General features: G+C 39.6%; 1 protein-coding gene across 3 annotated transcripts in view; it reads right to left on the reverse strand.

The window, feature by feature from the left end:
- SKAP2 (src kinase associated phosphoprotein 2) overlaps positions 1-17392 on the reverse strand; it is a 158988-nt gene that overhangs the window by 134411 nt on the left and 7185 nt on the right. For all 3 annotated transcript variants that reach the window (XM_050938700.1, XM_050938698.1, XM_050938699.1), the window contains exons 2-3: positions 8680-8785; positions 6193-6218 (exon numbers count right to left, since the gene is read on the reverse strand). In XM_050938700.1, the coding sequence (XP_050794657.1) occupies positions 6193-6218; positions 8680-8785 (132 nt within the window). The remainder of the gene's footprint in view (positions 1-6192; positions 6219-8679; positions 8786-17392) is intronic.

Below are 17392 nucleotides of genomic sequence, written 5' to 3' on the forward strand. Positions count from 1 at the left end.
AGATAGGGAGATACTAGAGAAGTGAGCTTAAAATGGAAAGCAGACACTAACTTTATTTAAAGAAGGACTAGCCATCTACAAAACTCAGGGTACTAATGCTCTGCACACAAGTTGACTCTTTGGCCTTGTCTTCATGGCATGCTAACCTCATGTTCAACACCACCATTCTGCACTTGCTCAAGCTCAACATGTAGTTAAACTACTTTGTCCTGTTGGCACACATCAGGATCACAGATATTGTGATATTAGGGAGAGGAACAACATAACAGCTTGCCCATGTTGAAAGAGGTCAGACCTCTAGAACACCCTGGCATCATGCACCCTCTCCCACTGCATCCAAAGTAGGTGAGCATGAATATGCCATGATGGTCCACATGAGCCTGCAATGGAATAGTATCCTTTCCTGTTAATATACTCACTTGCTCAATACTAGTGGGGATGCATACTGTTCCCGCCACCATAATGCCTGTGCAGTTTGGGAGCCCAGCCATTCAAACCCTTCAATTATTTCAGGAGTATTTCCAATTTTACAAGCCTGGGGGACGGTGACATTGCACTCCATGTGTTTTATGGAAATATGCTAATGAGCATGTCATGGTATAATTCCCCACTCTGAACCTTAGCGTCCAAAAGATGGGGTACCAGCATGAATTCCTCTAAGCTCAATTACCAGCTTAGAACCTGTAGCGCTGCCACCAACCAGGAATTCCAGTGCCTGGTACACTCTGGTCCCCACAAAACCTTGCCCGGGGAACCCCAAGACCCAGACCCTCTGGATCTTAACACAAGGAAAGTAAACCCTTTCCCTCACCGTTGCCTCTCCCAGGCCTCCCCTCCCTGGGTTACCCTGGAAGATCACTGTGTGATTCAAACTCCCTGAAGCACAAAACAGAGAGGACAATTCACCTTCCTCCCTCCTTCTCTTTCCCCCTCCCAGACTCTTCCTGAGAGAAAGTAATCCTGGCACAGAGAGAAATCAGCCTCTCTCTCCCTCCTCCCTCCTTTCTCCCCACCAATTCCCTGGTGAATCCAGACCCAGTCCCCTGGGGTCTCACCAGAATAAAAAAACAATTAGGTTCTTAAACATGAAAAGCTTTTAATTAAAGAAAGAAAAAACAGTAAAAATTATCTTTGTAAATTTAAGATGAATTAGGTACAGGGTTTTTCAGCTATAGACACTGGGAATACTCTCCCAGCCTAAGTATACAAGCACAAATTAAAATCTTTTCAGCAAAATACCAATTTGAACTCCTCCCAGCCAAATACACATTTGAACTTCTTCCAACCAAATACACATTTGCAAATAAAGAAAACAACCATAAGCCTAACTCGCTTTATCTACCTAGTACTCACTAGTCTGAACTTATAAGAGCCTGTATTGGAGAGATTGGAGAGAAACTTGGTTGCATATCTGCTTCCTCTGAGCTCCCAGAGTGAACAACCACCAAAACTAACAGTACAGCAGAAAAACTTCCCTCCCTCAAGATTTGAAAGTATCTTGTCCTCTGCTTGGTCCTCTGGTCAGGTGACAGCCAGGCTTACTGAACTTGTTAACCCTTTACAGTCAAAGAGATATAAAGTACTTTTGTGCTATTAACTTTTCTTATCTGTTTATGACAGAGCGTGAATATAATGTAACTGGAATATGCTTCATGAAAAGGGTCTCTTGTAAGGTATCATTACAAAGCTTATGATCTACTGAGTGTGTTTATCCTATTTGTTTGCATGTATTCTTTTCTATGTCTGGAGTTAGGAGAAGAAGATATAAACTGGTATTACTGATGTAAACATGTTAAGTGGAAGCGATTAAGGGTGCTTCAGAATCAATCACCTATAAATGGCTCTGTTTACTTGCAAACCTTCTGGAGTATGTGCCAGCCAGCCTTGGAAGTATGGAGACTAGGGGTCTCACAGGACATGTGACCATGTCACATGATACTGGAATCCATCTTAAACCTGGTGCTTTTCCATTTAGAAGGAGGTGTTGGAACCCAGAGAGAGACAAAGGATACCACCTTGTGCCAAAGGTATAAAAGGGGGAAAAACAGAACAAAGGGATGGCCAGTCATGAGAAATCCCCTAGTTACCACCTGAGCTAGAACTAACAAGGCTGTTCCAGGGGAAAGGATTGGAACCAGACTAGAAAGAAGTCTAGTTTGTGAAAGAAGCTTATTGGAACATCTCTGAGGGTGAGATTTACCTGTATTCAGTTTCTTAATGTATTAGGCTTAGACTTGCATGTTTTGTTTTATTTTGCTTGGTAACTCACTTTGTTGTTATTACTTGAAACCACTTAAATCCTACTTTTTATATTTTAATAAAATCACTTTTGTTTATTAATTAACCTAAGTAAGTGATTAATACTGGGGCAAACAGCTGTGTATATACCTCTATCAGTGTTATAGAAGGCGGACAATTTATGAGTTTACCCTGTATAAGCTTTATACAGAGTAAAACGGATTTATTTTGGAGTTTGGATCCCATTGGGAGCTGGGTGTCTGGGTGCTGGAGACAGGAGCACTTGCTGAGCTGTTTTCAGGTAAGTCTGCAGCTTTGGGGGTGTGGTTCAGACCCTAGCTCTGTGTTGCAGCAGGCTTGTGTGTCTGGCTCAACAAGACAGGGTTCTGGAGTCCCAAGCTGGCAAAAAAACGGGCTCAGAGGTTGTTTCAGCACATCAGGTGACAGTCCCAAGGGGGTCTCTGTGACTGAACCCATCACAGGGGACAGCACATCATTAATTGCCTTGCTAACTTCAATGACTATTGCACCATCTGTAGATTTTCCAACCTCAGACTGATTGCCAACTGATCTGTAGCAGTCTAGGGGTGTTCGTTTCCATAGGCAACAACGACATGCTTCTGGACCTTTAGTGGGTCTCATCTAGGTGCTCTGCCACTCAAGGTCTGAGGCAAGCTTCTCACACAGTTCCATGAATGCATGTGTTTTAATGCAAAAGTTCTGGGCCCACTGCCAGTCACCCCATATTTCCATCATACACCTCTACCCTGATATAACGTGACCCAATATAACACGAATTCTGATATAATGCGGTAAAGCAATGCTCCGGGGGGGGGGGGCTGCGCTGCACACTCCAGCGGATCAAAGCAAGTTCGATATAACACGGTTTCACCTATAACGCGGTAAGATATTTTGGCTCCCGAGGACAGCGTTATATCGAGATTGAGGTGTAATTTACTACCACCAGTGTGCATTTGCATTCCTGGCCCAGAAGTGGTGGTCTGCATAGAGGACATCTGCCATTAAAAAAAGCATCAGCTAGGTCCATATTTCCACATCCACGTGATATCTTTCAGTAGCTGTTGTTGTGCTATTCCTAACCGTAAGCCACGGCCTCTGTCTTTTCCAGCCCTAGAAGCCCCTGCTACCGTCTCCGGATGGCAGCTTATGTAGAATCACAAAAAAGAAACACTGCCTCAATAAAAAACAGCAGCTCTCAGCCTGGTCATTACAGAGAGCAGGAACCATATCTCAGCAAGTAACAGCACAAGTATGGTATCTAGGGTCCACAGTACTTTTCAATCATGCTTCTGCCAACTTTAGCACTAGTTTTAGCATGAGTTAAAAACAAAGCTCTTTTAGCTAAACATTTTGGCAGCCAAAATATTGATTCAATTAATCTCAAACATAGATAGAAATGCCAAAAACTATAATAACTCTCAATCTTCAACAAAGTCCAGGCTTCTATCTCCTTAGAACAAAAACTAGTCTCTGTGTAAGTGTCACTAAAAATTCATGTAATCACTGATCTTGCAGGAGATCTCTCTGTTGGAAAATTTAGAACAATTTAGATTGAATGTGATTATACCCACTTTTTGATTCATCTACAGTTCTAAAGGGCTGAAGCACAACAAGAGTCAATAAAAATAAAAATAAAAAAACACCTCAGAGGTCCTACAGGAAAACCATAGGAACAAACAAAACTCAGCCTAAGCTCCCTCCTGATCTTATTGTTTATTAAATAAAGAATAAAGAAAAATTCTAAGACAGGGAGAGTGTTTTAGACCATAATCCAGTATGTACTGTTGTCTTGAGAGCAGAATAGGGATTCTACCTGTTCACAATTAGCATTATATCCTAACTGTAAGAGCCAATGTAAAATTGGGTAATAACTCACGGATGAGAATTAAGCGATATTTTCACTTTGAATATCCATGCCCATGAATGCATCTGGATTTTCTATGTAGATAACATTTTCAAAGTTTGGCCCCATTTGTAGAACTCACCAACATACATTTTCGTGTGCTTTCATTTTAGTTACATTGAAAGAAAACTAAACAATGTCAAAATTTACAAGCTATATCACATGCAGTTCTAGACGCTCCATGGGGATTAAGAGTGCTCAAGGCAATCCTGTTCTTCTTAAAGGTTGTATGTACTTTCAACAAAGCATATCATATAAACTCATCACTGAAATCAGAGCAGGTCATAAGAATATGGCAACCACTGCATGCTGAATTCTTCAAGTTATATCTTCCTGTAGAACTAAAGAAACCTCATCTCAAAATTAGTTGAAGAGCAAAAAAAAATGCACTACCAACCAGATCAATTAAGTCTTTAACAGTTGGAAGAGCAGATATGCTATAAGAAGTTCTCTTCAACTTGCTTTTAAATAAACTGCAGTGAATAGGAGCTCTGGTCTTTGTAACCAGCTCACATGTTTATCTGTGAGCGTACCTAAATCATTTTGAAACCTTCTGGTTGTTATATACAAATTTGGAAGTTACACATTACTGTACATACACTATAACAAATACTTTAACATGTAAAATACGCTTTACAAAAATCGGATACATTTTAAATTGTACAGTGACCCCATCTAATTTCAAAATAAAGCTAAGACAGTTTCTTAATAAAAATACAAAGTTTGAATTTATTTTCTTTATCCTTTTCCATGTACTTCTGATGAAGATGACCAAAATGTGATTTTAACTTGAGTGGAAGGACTAAGATACAATATAAAATGGGGTAATTTAATTTTAAAAAATTGTAAGTGCAAACTTTTTATTTTGATTTTGCCAAACCCAATTGATTCCAGAAAGTTAAAAAGCGCCACTGTTAAAATGAAAAATGAAAGATATAGATATATATTTAATTCATTCAAATTATTTTTTTAAATCTGTAGTCTGATTTTAACTGTATTTTGCTTTAGCTTTTCCTAGCTGAAAAGCTGGTTCATAGAAAGTGTCAGTATACTCTCACGTTATCAGCTAGCACTAATATTAGTTATACATTAGTATCTCCTGTCTACAGATAGAAGGTACCAGGATTCTACTTTCTGCAAAGAGTGCAACTTTGCATAAGCTTTTTTGACCTCACACTGTGACCCTCATACCAGCATCCACAGGCTACAGGTCATGACCTCATGAATTAGCATCATGGAAATAAGGGCCATTCCAGGTTTAGTTACAGAACAGAACACTGTAGCAACACATTCTTCAATTTTTTCTCTTTCTAGCTGCACAGTGCAGCTTTGTTTACTCCTCAAGAAGACAATACACAACACAAACTTCAGTTTTAATTACTAGCACTCTAAATCCTGTTCTCCTGTGCTAACAGTCTGATTTCCTGCTACACTATTCATTCAGGGTGGATCAAAAGTCAGTATCATTGAGTCATTAAATCAACCTATTAAAAAGTAAAAGAGATATTACTGTTGAAGAGAAGACTTTAGTATCTCTCCTTCACAAAAAAGATCTCAAATAAATTATTACTATTAATGTTTTACTGCCAAAGTAGACTGCTTTGAATACACTTTCTATGACAAAACACGAATTGTATAGTTTTAGACAATACTGAGTTTTTGTTTATTAAGTAATCTATATTTAAAGACATTCAATTTATATAAACTTCCAACTACATTTCTAAACAAGACCCCTTTATTAGTGAACTTTCTCCTATGGTGAATTCATGAAGTAAATAGAACCAAGTTATTAAATGAGTGAGGTTTTAGCACACAAATTTTGAAGCACACAGGAGATTTTTTAAGCTTTTAATTTTTTTGCTCAGCAGGGGGAGCTAGCATCCTCATCCTTGAAAGTCAATAAATGCACAAGCTGAACATTTGAATGTTATGCTTTTAAACCCATCTACAGTATGTTTATTCAACTGAGAGTCTGTCAATGAGCAAAGTATTTAAGTCATACCACAGTGAAATAAAATATTTTACATTACCTTTATCCTGGAAATCTTGAGGGTAACTGCAGGAGAGGGAGAAAAGAAAGACAACATAAAGCAATATGCATTTGGAGAGTCTCAGGATGTGACAAACCCAAATACAGAAAAATTAGTTTCCAAATAACAGTTTTGAGCTAGGAGTACTGATGTTGCAAATTTATACTGCAAATTTTCAGCTTTATTAAAACATTTAATCAGTTCTTTTTCCAGTGTTTTTGAATTTTAGAGCATGGTTATCAAACATTTTAAAGAAATTCCATGGAATAGTGACAAATAAAAAATGCCACTTAAACAGATTCAGGTGTAATACTAAAAATACTTAAAAAAAGACTAACACATTTGCTCAAATAGCTTAATTAAAATGGTGAACATATGATATAACATTTACTTTTCCATTACCTTCCCAAAAGTTAATATCATATTTTAAGATGTCTCAATACATATGAAAGCCATTTATCAGAAGTTACATATCACAATCTTTTACATGTTTTATAATGAACACATTGTGATTTGGATTTGGCTTGAATATTTTAGCAGCATATAAAAACAAAATGGATATGCAGGAGATGCTTGTTAATTAAGATATTGATATGCATTTAAATATAATAGTTCTTTGAATACATATTCACAATAAGCAAGGCTTAATAAAATTTACCCAACAACTCTTATATGGAATGATACTACTATACCTCTTATACTGAGGGATACTACTTGCTGTGGTGAAAACTACATGCATTGCCATGTTCCCCAAAGCTACGATCCTTGCGACATATGTGAACAAAACAGTTGCAGGGTGCAGAGACACAATAAGATGCAAGGTAAATAAGTAAGGAAAGGTTATTGTTATGTATGGCTTTAACTAAAATCTCAGGAAACTTGAATTTATTTGAGTAGGTGTAAAAAGGGGAACTGATCAGAAAGACTGGCAAGTAAGATGATCTTAACAGCTGCATTTTGTATGGACCAGAAGGGATGGTGCAAGTGTCAGGAAACCCATTTAGGCGATGGTTAAAAGCAATGAAAATGAGAATCCAGGAGGCCCTGTGTGAGAGACTTAGAAATGCAAGCAGAGATAAAAGGCTAGATCTAAGAAACATTGTGTAGAAAATAGCAATGTTTGGATGAGTAGAACCGGTTGGAGAAATCAAAGGTGACTAACAGTTGCAGATTTTGGGGCATGGGTGATAATAAGATGGGTGGCGTTAGCAGTGATAAAGGTGGAAATGGGAGAATTTGGAAATAAAAATAAGGGCTGAAATCTTGGCCCCACTGAAGTCAATGGCAAAGCTCCTGTTTACTGTAACTGGGGTCCGGATTTCACCAAAGGAGTTCAGTTTCAGCATGCTGAGTTTCAGTTCATGATAAGACACTCAGGAGAAGACAGAGAGGAGTAGAGATGTAGGACTGAATGGAAGGAAACAAGTCAGGAGTGGAGAGTCATCCTAGAAACACAGCTAATGAAATCACCCAGGAATGAGTTGTAGAGAAAGAAGGGCCAGAATCTAGGACAGAGCCCTGGGGGACCCCCATGGAAAGTAGAAGAGGGGAGGAGAACCACCTACCAAAAGAAACATTAAATGAACAGAGAGGTAGTAGAACCTTTAAATTATAAACATTTGGGGGCCGGTTCTACATCTTCCTCATTAGAATAGCACTGAGTATACTGTCACCACTCAGTTACACTATCACTGACATTGTAAAGGAGTGTGACATGACAGCCAAGGATGAATATCAAGAAGGAAGGAGCAATCACTGTGAAAAAAAGCTGTGGAGAGGCTGAAGAGGAGAAGAAGAATGAGTGCCAGAACATATCCTAATTTAAGATACAACATACTGCAGAACAGATTTTTTTTTCCAATATGTGTAAAACTAGGGCCAAATCCTCCTCACCCAGGTAGTTTGACTGAAGTTAGAGAGTGGAACTAAGTCTCAAACTATATTCTCTGAAACAACATTAAGAAGACAGCTTTGTCTGGTCTATGCTGCACTTAACAGTTTTCAATAGCAATTTAAAGGAACTTGTTGCTTAAAACTATTTTCAGCAATGGTTAAACTTCCTAGCATAAACAGGGCTAATGAGAGAATAGGTTAAAACAAACAGATGTTGAAGTCAGCGGACAGAGTTATGCCAGCTTACATCAGCTGAGAATCTGACCCAATGAAAATAATCATGCAACCGCAGGAAGCATCCTGGACAAGTTCTTCCAATATTACTGTTTTTATGTTTTAAATAACTCATTAGTCAGAGGAAGATAGGTCCTGGGCCAAGAACCAAAGCCCTGATCCCACAAAGGAATCCACACAGGCAGACACCTTCTGCCCACACTCCCCACTGAAAAATTGAATCCTGTGGGGATTCAATTCAATTTACCCATGTAGATCCCTTTGCAAAGTAGCCATATAAAACTCCTTGTTAAAACAGAGTAGTTATCAAAAGAGCAACAAGCGTTTACTAATAAAATTAAAACAGTAGAGATGACTTACTTAGCCTTGACCTCTTTTATCTTCTTAATAAGGGCATCCTTTTTTTCCTTTGCTCTCTTGGATAAATTTTCTCCTTTGAGGGTATCAGATATAAATGTGTCAACATCTAGACCATGAGGGGTGAAAAAAAAAATAAAGGTTACACATTATAAGGGAAAAAGTGATAATCTTCTGAAGACAAATATCCCCATGATGGATTGTTCTGATAATATCACTTACGAAGAAACCTATTTTATCTGTTCTATGTATAACATGGTTGAAATATTTCAGATTCGAAAACTGGATAAATTTGTTCTCTGCTCTACTTATGCTTAGCACAGCAAATACTGTTTCGACATTTGGCATCATTAAACGAGCAAGCAATACACAAGACTAAATAAACCTTGGTGTTATGGCAAATACATTGTACCACTTATGGTATACAGCTAATAGAATAATCAGCTTTTGTGCACAAGTTACATTCATGTTATTTTATAAGTTTAAATTTCAAAAAGTGGCTGAGTCATTTACAACATTATAGCAGAACCAGATGAAGTCACTACTGGTATGGATCAGTTGCTGGTTCCTTATAAATTCAATTTTCAGATGTTTATACATTGCCATTGTACCCCATATTGAGCTAATACTTGATATCCAAGGCCCGCTCCTGCAAACAGTTACACAGGCGCTTAATGTTACATAACTGAATAACCCTATTGAAGTCAACAGAACTACTCGTGCTTACAGCATCTGTACACTTGCAGAATCAAGGCCCAAGTTATGAGCTGCAATATACTTTTTTTATTCTTAAAGCAAAAGATAAACTGATATTTAGAAATGAACTGTTTAAAAACAATATTGTTTTAGTTGTGTGAGAATTTTGTCCCACTCCAACTAAAGAGGTTTGAGCATTCAAAATTAATACCCATTTCCCTATTCTTTTTGTTTTCAAAATGAGTATGTTATTTCATATTGAAAAAGACATGAGAAAAACAGTAAGCTTACAATATGTTATTTGCATGCTGAATTAACTACAGCCTAATAGACCTAATCCTGCCATTCTTCCTTGGGTTAAACTCCCATCCACTTCAGCGGCCATTATACAGTCCCTACTCCTGAATGATTGTGCTCAAAAGTTCCAGTGACATTGCACCAGGACTAGATAATCTGGACTTTCAATGCAATTTCACTGGAAGCATCTCAAACACCTACATGTAGTAACAAACTACACTGTCGGGATAGAAAGGTCAACCAACATAAGGATTCAAACTGAAAAACACCTCACATGGTATTCCAATAGCCATAATATAAGTGGTTTGTGGATATAATAGAGTGTCAATGAAGAGGCTTAGCATTGTTTTAGTGCTTAGTATTTCACAGACTTCCATAATCACAGCTGCTATGGAAGAGCTATTTATATCACACCAGAACTTGACCTATATGTCTAACCTGAAAGTTACTAAATTCAAACAGCACTTGCTATGTTAAAAATTTACCAGATTTTCAGTATACACAAAGAGGGCCAAGTTCTTCCCTACCACTTACACACGTGCTACTCCACTTAAATGAATAGCACTGCATGCATGTAACTGAAGAAAGAATTTAGCCCATAAGATGATAGATCACTCATTTCAATACTCTTATATGGCTCACATAAAGCAGGGTTAAGGTTGGAGCATTTCTGGTATATAGAGGAGTTAGATGCAGAATGTAAAGCAAATATTCTACTTCAAGTTATTTTATAATAGAACTTCGTATTTAAATTCCCTAATGAGTATTTAATTGCTTATTTTAAGTTTTCATTATGAAGACAAGTTTAAAACTAAGCATGATCCACTTTGCATTTTGTGCTGCAACAGAACAAATTAAGCCAAAAAATTCTTGCTTTCAAAAACTAGTTTAGCCACTACATCAACAAATGTAGCCATGCAATTCTTCATTTAAAAAAAACAAATTACCAAAACATTTTTAGGAGATTCGGATTAGATTGCTATCATCATGCAATCTGTGGCAAAATCTTGAATCTGCAAGGTTTTTGAAGATCTGAACAAGTGCTTTTCACTCAGAGGTGAAGAGTGTGTCCCCCTAATCACATGTAGCAGAGCAGCCCTTAGAGTAGCTGAAGTCTCACTCCAGAAGTGCTACCTTCTGCACAAGGGCAGAAACAAAGGGCCAGTGAGTTAATGTAGTTGCAAATCCTCCAGGCTACCCACAGAAACTTGGGCAGCACTTTGCCCTAGAATCTGTACCCTTTCACAAGTCCCAAACATCCTGCCCCTTTTGCTCTGAAGAGCAGTTGGGATGCTGTCCTGAGGTAAATTCCCATGAAGTCAATGGGCCTGATCCCGTTCCCACTGAAGGCATCAACAAAACAGCCAATGACTTCAAAGAGGAGCAGCAAGTGTTCAGCAATTCTCAGCATCAAACCCCAAAGGTTGTGCTGTGTGCAGGGGAGGGAAGAAATAGGCTTGGTGAACCCTTTGCCTTTTATATATTTACTCAACAAGTCAGCAGCTCTGAAGTGCTATTTAGGTAGCAATATGCAAAAACCCAGAGTCACTGTTCACTTTTATAAACAGAAAGTGATGTTTACATTGTAATCTTTAAACTCTTCATCTAATTCATTACAGCACTAGGCCTTTGCAGCCTCCAACTAAACTCTGCAGGCCACTTTACTTCTTGTTGAATTCCAAACCCAAGCAAAAATACCATCATTCAAGTCACTGTCTGACAGTGCTGAAATTACTGAGCAACAAACATCACTTAAGGCTAGAGTTGCCAGGAGTGCAGTTTTCGACAGGAAAGCCCAGTTGAAAGGGGACCTGTTCAGTGTTCAGTCAGATGTACTGACCAGACACTAAAAGTCCAGTTACTGCAGGGGGTGGAAGGCACCAGGTCATTAGCCAGGGCTGCCTCCTACCTGCATCTCGTGGGAGCCGAGAGAGCCCACCTTGGAAGGTAGGGAGGGTGAGAGGAAGGAGCGATGGGGGAGGCGAAGAGCAATGAGCAATTGGGGTGGGGCCTCAAGGGAAGAGGTGAGCCTCGAGGAAGAGGCAGGGCAGGGGGAAGTCCAGTGCTACTGTTGTAGTGTCTAGTTTTCAGAAATTAGAAAGTTGGCAACCCTACTTATGGCTTGGGATATGCAGTGTACCCAAACTGTGTTGGGGACCAATGTCTGTACTGTGGATATAATGCATCCTGTTTGGACGAACTTTGAATGTGAAAGCAGACATGAAAATAAAGCTTGCAACCTCCAAATACTATAGAAGCAATGCAGAAATGGATATACCATCTATTCTCATTGTGAGATTTTGCAAAAAGTCATTGAAATTATGATAAATCTGTTGCTTATTGAAAACAGCAGTGACATGGAGGAGAGATCTTTCCCAATGGGAATACAGATCTCTCCCTCCTGTGGGCTTTTAAGGTAGGCTAAGATACCACAGTAGATACTATTCACCTACATCATTGTTCACCTTCTTATGCACAGAAGAAAAATCAAGTTGCATTCAGAAGCGCTTCAGGAGAGAGTCAACTCAAACCATATTTTGGCACAACATCCTATAGTTTCTAACAAATACAAGTCTTCCTTAGTATTGCTATTAATATTTGCGGACAGAGCTGGCAAACAGATGCTCTATCAAGTGCAAAACAAAAATTCCAACTCTCTCTACTAGGATGCTAAGGCAGAAATCTTACACATGCTAAATTTCAATGCCAGTATCACACTATAACGTATTAAAAAATTTAACACACACTCAGACCTTTCAGCTGCCCATGATTACAACCACTGTTGTAGCCATGTTGGTTCCAGTATATTAGAGAGACAAGGTGGGTAAGGTAATATCTTTTATTAGACCAAATTCTGTTGGTGAGAGAGACAAGCTTTCAAGCTAACACAGAGCTCTTTTTCAGGCCTGGGAAATGTATTCGGTGTCACAGCTAAATATAAGGTGGAACAAATTGTTTAGTATAAGTACTGTTATGAGTTAACTACTTATGCTAAACAATCTGTTCCACCTTGTATTTCACTCAGACACTCTGAGTACATTCCCCAGAGCAGAAGAAGACCTCTGTGTAAGATCAAAAGCTTGTCTCTCTCACCAAGAAAAGTTGGTCCAATAAAAGGTATTACCTCACCCTCCTTGTCTCTCTCATGATTATGTAGAATGTTCTACATTTTGGTCAAATCTTCCTTTGTTGCACAGCTCCACAAAGGCAGGCAATGTGATGCAGACACACAAGAGATAGAGTCCCCTGCAGAACACCTGTGTAGCCTAGAGTAAAGTGCTCTGGGCTGGGATCCAGGAAGCCCTGAAATCTAAGCTCATCTCTTCTAGTCACTGTTGTTTGTATTTCTATGCACTTCATAGTCTTTATTACTGAACAGGGCTTCATACCTCTACATTTAGGAGGGAAGCAAGTATCATTCTCCCCAGAGGCCATTCAACACAATCTGCCACCATAGGCAAAGCTCCAGCCCCTCTCCTCACAGGCCTAGGCAGCACATTAGGGCCAGCTAGCCAGAGCACCCTCTGATTCCCCCATTCCATAATAAACCTAACCCACTTTGCCATATTGCCTCTTGGACTGAATGAGCCAGTGCTTGTAACTGCTACTCTAACCACTAGCTCATTCTCCCTTCCCAAGGACAGGAATAGATTCCTGAAATCCTGACCCTCAACATTCTACTGCTGCGAGGAAAAAAGCTGTGTAATCCACTGGTAAAGAATGCACCACATCCCTCAAAAATCTGGTCAACTCAAAGGATATCTTTAACTCAAGCATTAGAGGTGGGGTGACCAGGTGTTTGGTTTTCAACTGGAGCACCTGATCGAAAAGGGCCCCTGGTGGCTCTAGTTAGTACCGCCGACTGGACCGTTAAAAGTCTGGTTAACAGTGCTGTGCAGCTAAGGCAGGCTAGTCCCTACCTACGCTGGATCCGCACTGAGCCCCAGAAGCAGCCAGCAGGTCCGGCTCCTAGGTGAGGGGCCACGGCTTCATGTGCTGCCCCTGCCCTGAGCACCGGTGCCACACTCCCATTGGCCAGGAACCACGGCCAGTGGGAGCTGTGGGGATGGTGCCTGTAGGCAAGAGAAGCGCGCAGAGCCACCTGTAGCACCTCTGCCTAGAGCTGGACCGGCTGGCCACTTACGGGGCAAAGTGCAGAGCCAGGACCAGCAGGAAGCCTGCCTTAGGCCCCCTGCTGCACCGCTGACCGGGAACCACCTGAGGTAAGCCCGTACCCCAACCCCGAGCCCCCACCCCCTGCCCCAGCCCTGAGTCCCCCGCAACCCAGAACCACCTCCTGCACTCCAAACCCTCAGCCCCACCCCAGAGCCTGCATCCCCAGATGAAGCCCTCACCCCACCCCAACCCCAGGCCAGAGCCCTCTCCCACATCTTGAACCCTCTACCGCATTCCTCAGCCTAGAGCTCCCCCTGCACCCCAAACACCTCATCCCTGGCCACACTCCAGAGCCCGCACCCTCAAACAGAGCCCTCACCCCCTCTGCACCTCAACGCGCCGAGCCCTCCCACACCCTGAACTCCTCATCCCCAGCCCACTCCAGAGCCCATACTCCCAGACGGAGCCCTCACTCCCTCCTGCCCCAGCCCAGAGCCCCCTCCTATACCCTGAATCCCTCTGCCTCACTCCCCAGCCTGAAGCCCCCCCTACACCCCAAACCCCTCATCCCCAGCCCCACCCCCACCCCAGAGCCCACACCCTCATACAGACCCCTCACCCCACAGGGGGAATGTAGTGAGTGGGGGACAGGGCCTCAGAGAAGGGGCAAGGCTATGGTGTTAGTTTCTGTACGATTAGAAAGTTGGCAACACTAATTAGAGGTGTGTTGTGAGAATCTGAAGATTCAGGATTTAAACCCTGCTGCTGACACATGTGGGAGTTCCTTGTGGTTGTACCTGAAGGCATTTCTATTTATCCATCTCTCTTTTTAAAACAACCAGTTTAATTCAAACAGTGAGAACGCCTGTTAAAACAGGTTTTATAGTAAAACAGTTATAATTTGTCAGTTACAGTGAGACATGGAACAAAACATAGCTGTTGCCCTTTTCATTCATTATTCTCACACATTTTGATTGCTTCTATCACACACTGACAGACTAGAGGGCAAGATGTATGCACATGCTATATAATCCATATTTCTGCAGCAAAAAGAGCCAGAGTTCCTCTGCTGACTGTTTATATTTAGCTCTATAATTACAAAGATGAATAGACATGGAGAAACTATTCCACACCAAAGTTATCTTTAAAAAGTTAACATACAAGCCCTGAAATAATTGATGTTAATAACAGTGTTTGTTTTGCTACTGTTTATATTTAATTATCTTAACCTTGTCTGAAGTACTCTAGAGAAAAAATATTTTCATGCTGAAATGAATAGTAGATGCAGAACTGAAAGATCTAACTGATAAGATCAGATTCACAAATTGCTGTCAAAAAAAGACTACAAACAGATAGAAAAAAAGGACAGACGACTAAAATATGGTACTAGCTCATTGGTAATTAATCAAATGGTTTATTTAGTTTAAAACTTGATTGCCATTAGGTATAACCAGTTAAAATTTTAACATACATTTTTATTTTGTTTATATTTTACATCTATCCTTTGTGTAGAAATGTTTAAGTCAGAGTTATTTTGGTTTGCAATTATCAATATAAACATACAGCAAGGACTTGGGCATCACAGTATTTCAGTGGGTCTACGCAGATAACTTTGGGAATTTTCCAGTTACTGGTGGCAGAATACGAACAGAAGGCCCAATTCCTCAGAACCTCATTCTTGTGAGTGGTCAGTGTCTTATGCTGAGTTTTATGAAGGCAACAAGACTATTCTTGTGCATGAAGGCTACTCACATAAGGCTTTTCAGGATTCAGCTAAGAAAACTATACAAAAGGGAAAGTATAAAAATTTACAAACAACAAAAAATGTTTGGCCATCTGAACATGCTTCTGCAGCCTAGCTTTCAGCTCTGCAATGATACAGCATTTTATCTATCATTCCAAATCCAACATAGCTGTTTGCATTGCATATTACTAAAGAGAGTAAATATCTGCTGTACTTGAACTAAACATATTATAAGAAATATACTTTGGAAGTATGACCAAATGGACACAGTATCTCTTAGCAGTACTAGGTCTAGTTTTAGGAAGCAATTAAACAAGCTGACTTCAGAATCTGACAGAAATCTATTGATAAATTGTCTTCAGACTTATTCCCTATCAGGCAACAACCTCTGTAGCTGCCTGTCCATTTGTGCTACAAATCACGATCTGCAATGCATGCAACATTTGCTCTTTTCCATCAAAAGGAAGACCATTGGATGGTTTGGAAAATTTCCTCCCAGAGTTTGCCAAATAAATATTGGATCTCATTGAACATGCTACTTGTCATGTTTTGATTTACATTTGTATTTATACAGCAACAAAATATCTGTTACAAAAGAAAAATGAAGACAGACTTGCAACTGTAAGACAGCTAGCTGAAAACAGTGCATTGGTATAGGCTGACAAATATTTAGACCTTTCTTTTGCCACATAGAATCTTTTATGGGGAGTCCAGTTGTATCTTAAACCACCATAAGGAAGACCATCTTTCTATATTACTACCAACATAAAATGAATTTATTGATAAAATAAACAACCAGCAATTCCCTTCAATGATTTACAGAGTAAAAGCACACCTAGATTGCTCAGGTCCTCAACTGAAATCAAACACCTAGGACATTTCAAATAAATTACATTCAGGACAAAGTTCTAATCTCACCCTACAGGGATTGGAACATTTTCTTCTCCACACCTCGCACCGGTTACAGATGACTGAAGCACACTAATACAAATCAAGAGCAGTTTACAACATGATTCCAAATGAGCTACAGTAAACAATCTTAAGGATTAACCTAAGATTTACACGATATGCTACATTATACTGCATCTATTGTGGTTTGTTGACATATGATTAGAAAAGAAATGTAAACTTAGTCAGATGATAAAGATGGTTTGTCTTTTTCGATTAACGCAGCGTGTGAGTAATGAGTGTATAAAAAATAGTCTATGCCATTTTTATCACTCATATGACACATATTCTCAAATTTATGGCAGACACAATTTGAACAAAGTTTCAAATCACTGGAGGCTATTTCTTACCAGGAAGCTTGTGTAGGGCTCTTTACCTCACTGTTTCCAGTCCCACTCCAGTACTATTTAAATACATATTAACAGCTGCAGACACCTTCAAAACAACTTCTGGATTAAGCAGAAGCCAAAGTTCATGGAATGTGAATCAAAGAGTTATGAGAAAAAAAAATCTCTTTTCACTAATATGGGGTCAACGAAGAAGCAGATGTTATTCTTTATGCAAAATGTATTATAAAGTCCCATCATGCTTCCAATGAGGACTATGACCCTAAATTATAAAGAATCTGGTAGCAAGTTCTATTTTTCAGTTGCCTAATTGTTTTCATTAGGAAACATTTGACTTTTTTAGGGATGTTTGCAGATATCTTTAGAAACTCATCAGGAAGAAAAAGTCTCGGTGCTAGAGAAATGCCTTTTCTTTCATCTCAGGGAATTCTGTTAAAATTTGGCTGAAAAATAAATGTTTAAAAACTGTAATTTCCTTTCTGCATAGTTTGCATAGTCAGCACGATTTTGGCAACATAGCAAAAAAGTAGTTGAACATGAATATTCCAGTCTAAGACCAGGTCCACAT

This window comes from Gopherus flavomarginatus, chromosome 2 (assembly GCF_025201925.1).
Source record: "Gopherus flavomarginatus isolate rGopFla2 chromosome 2, rGopFla2.mat.asm, whole genome shotgun sequence".
In the NCBI taxonomy this organism is placed as follows: domain Eukaryota; kingdom Metazoa; phylum Chordata; order Testudines; family Testudinidae; genus Gopherus; species Gopherus flavomarginatus.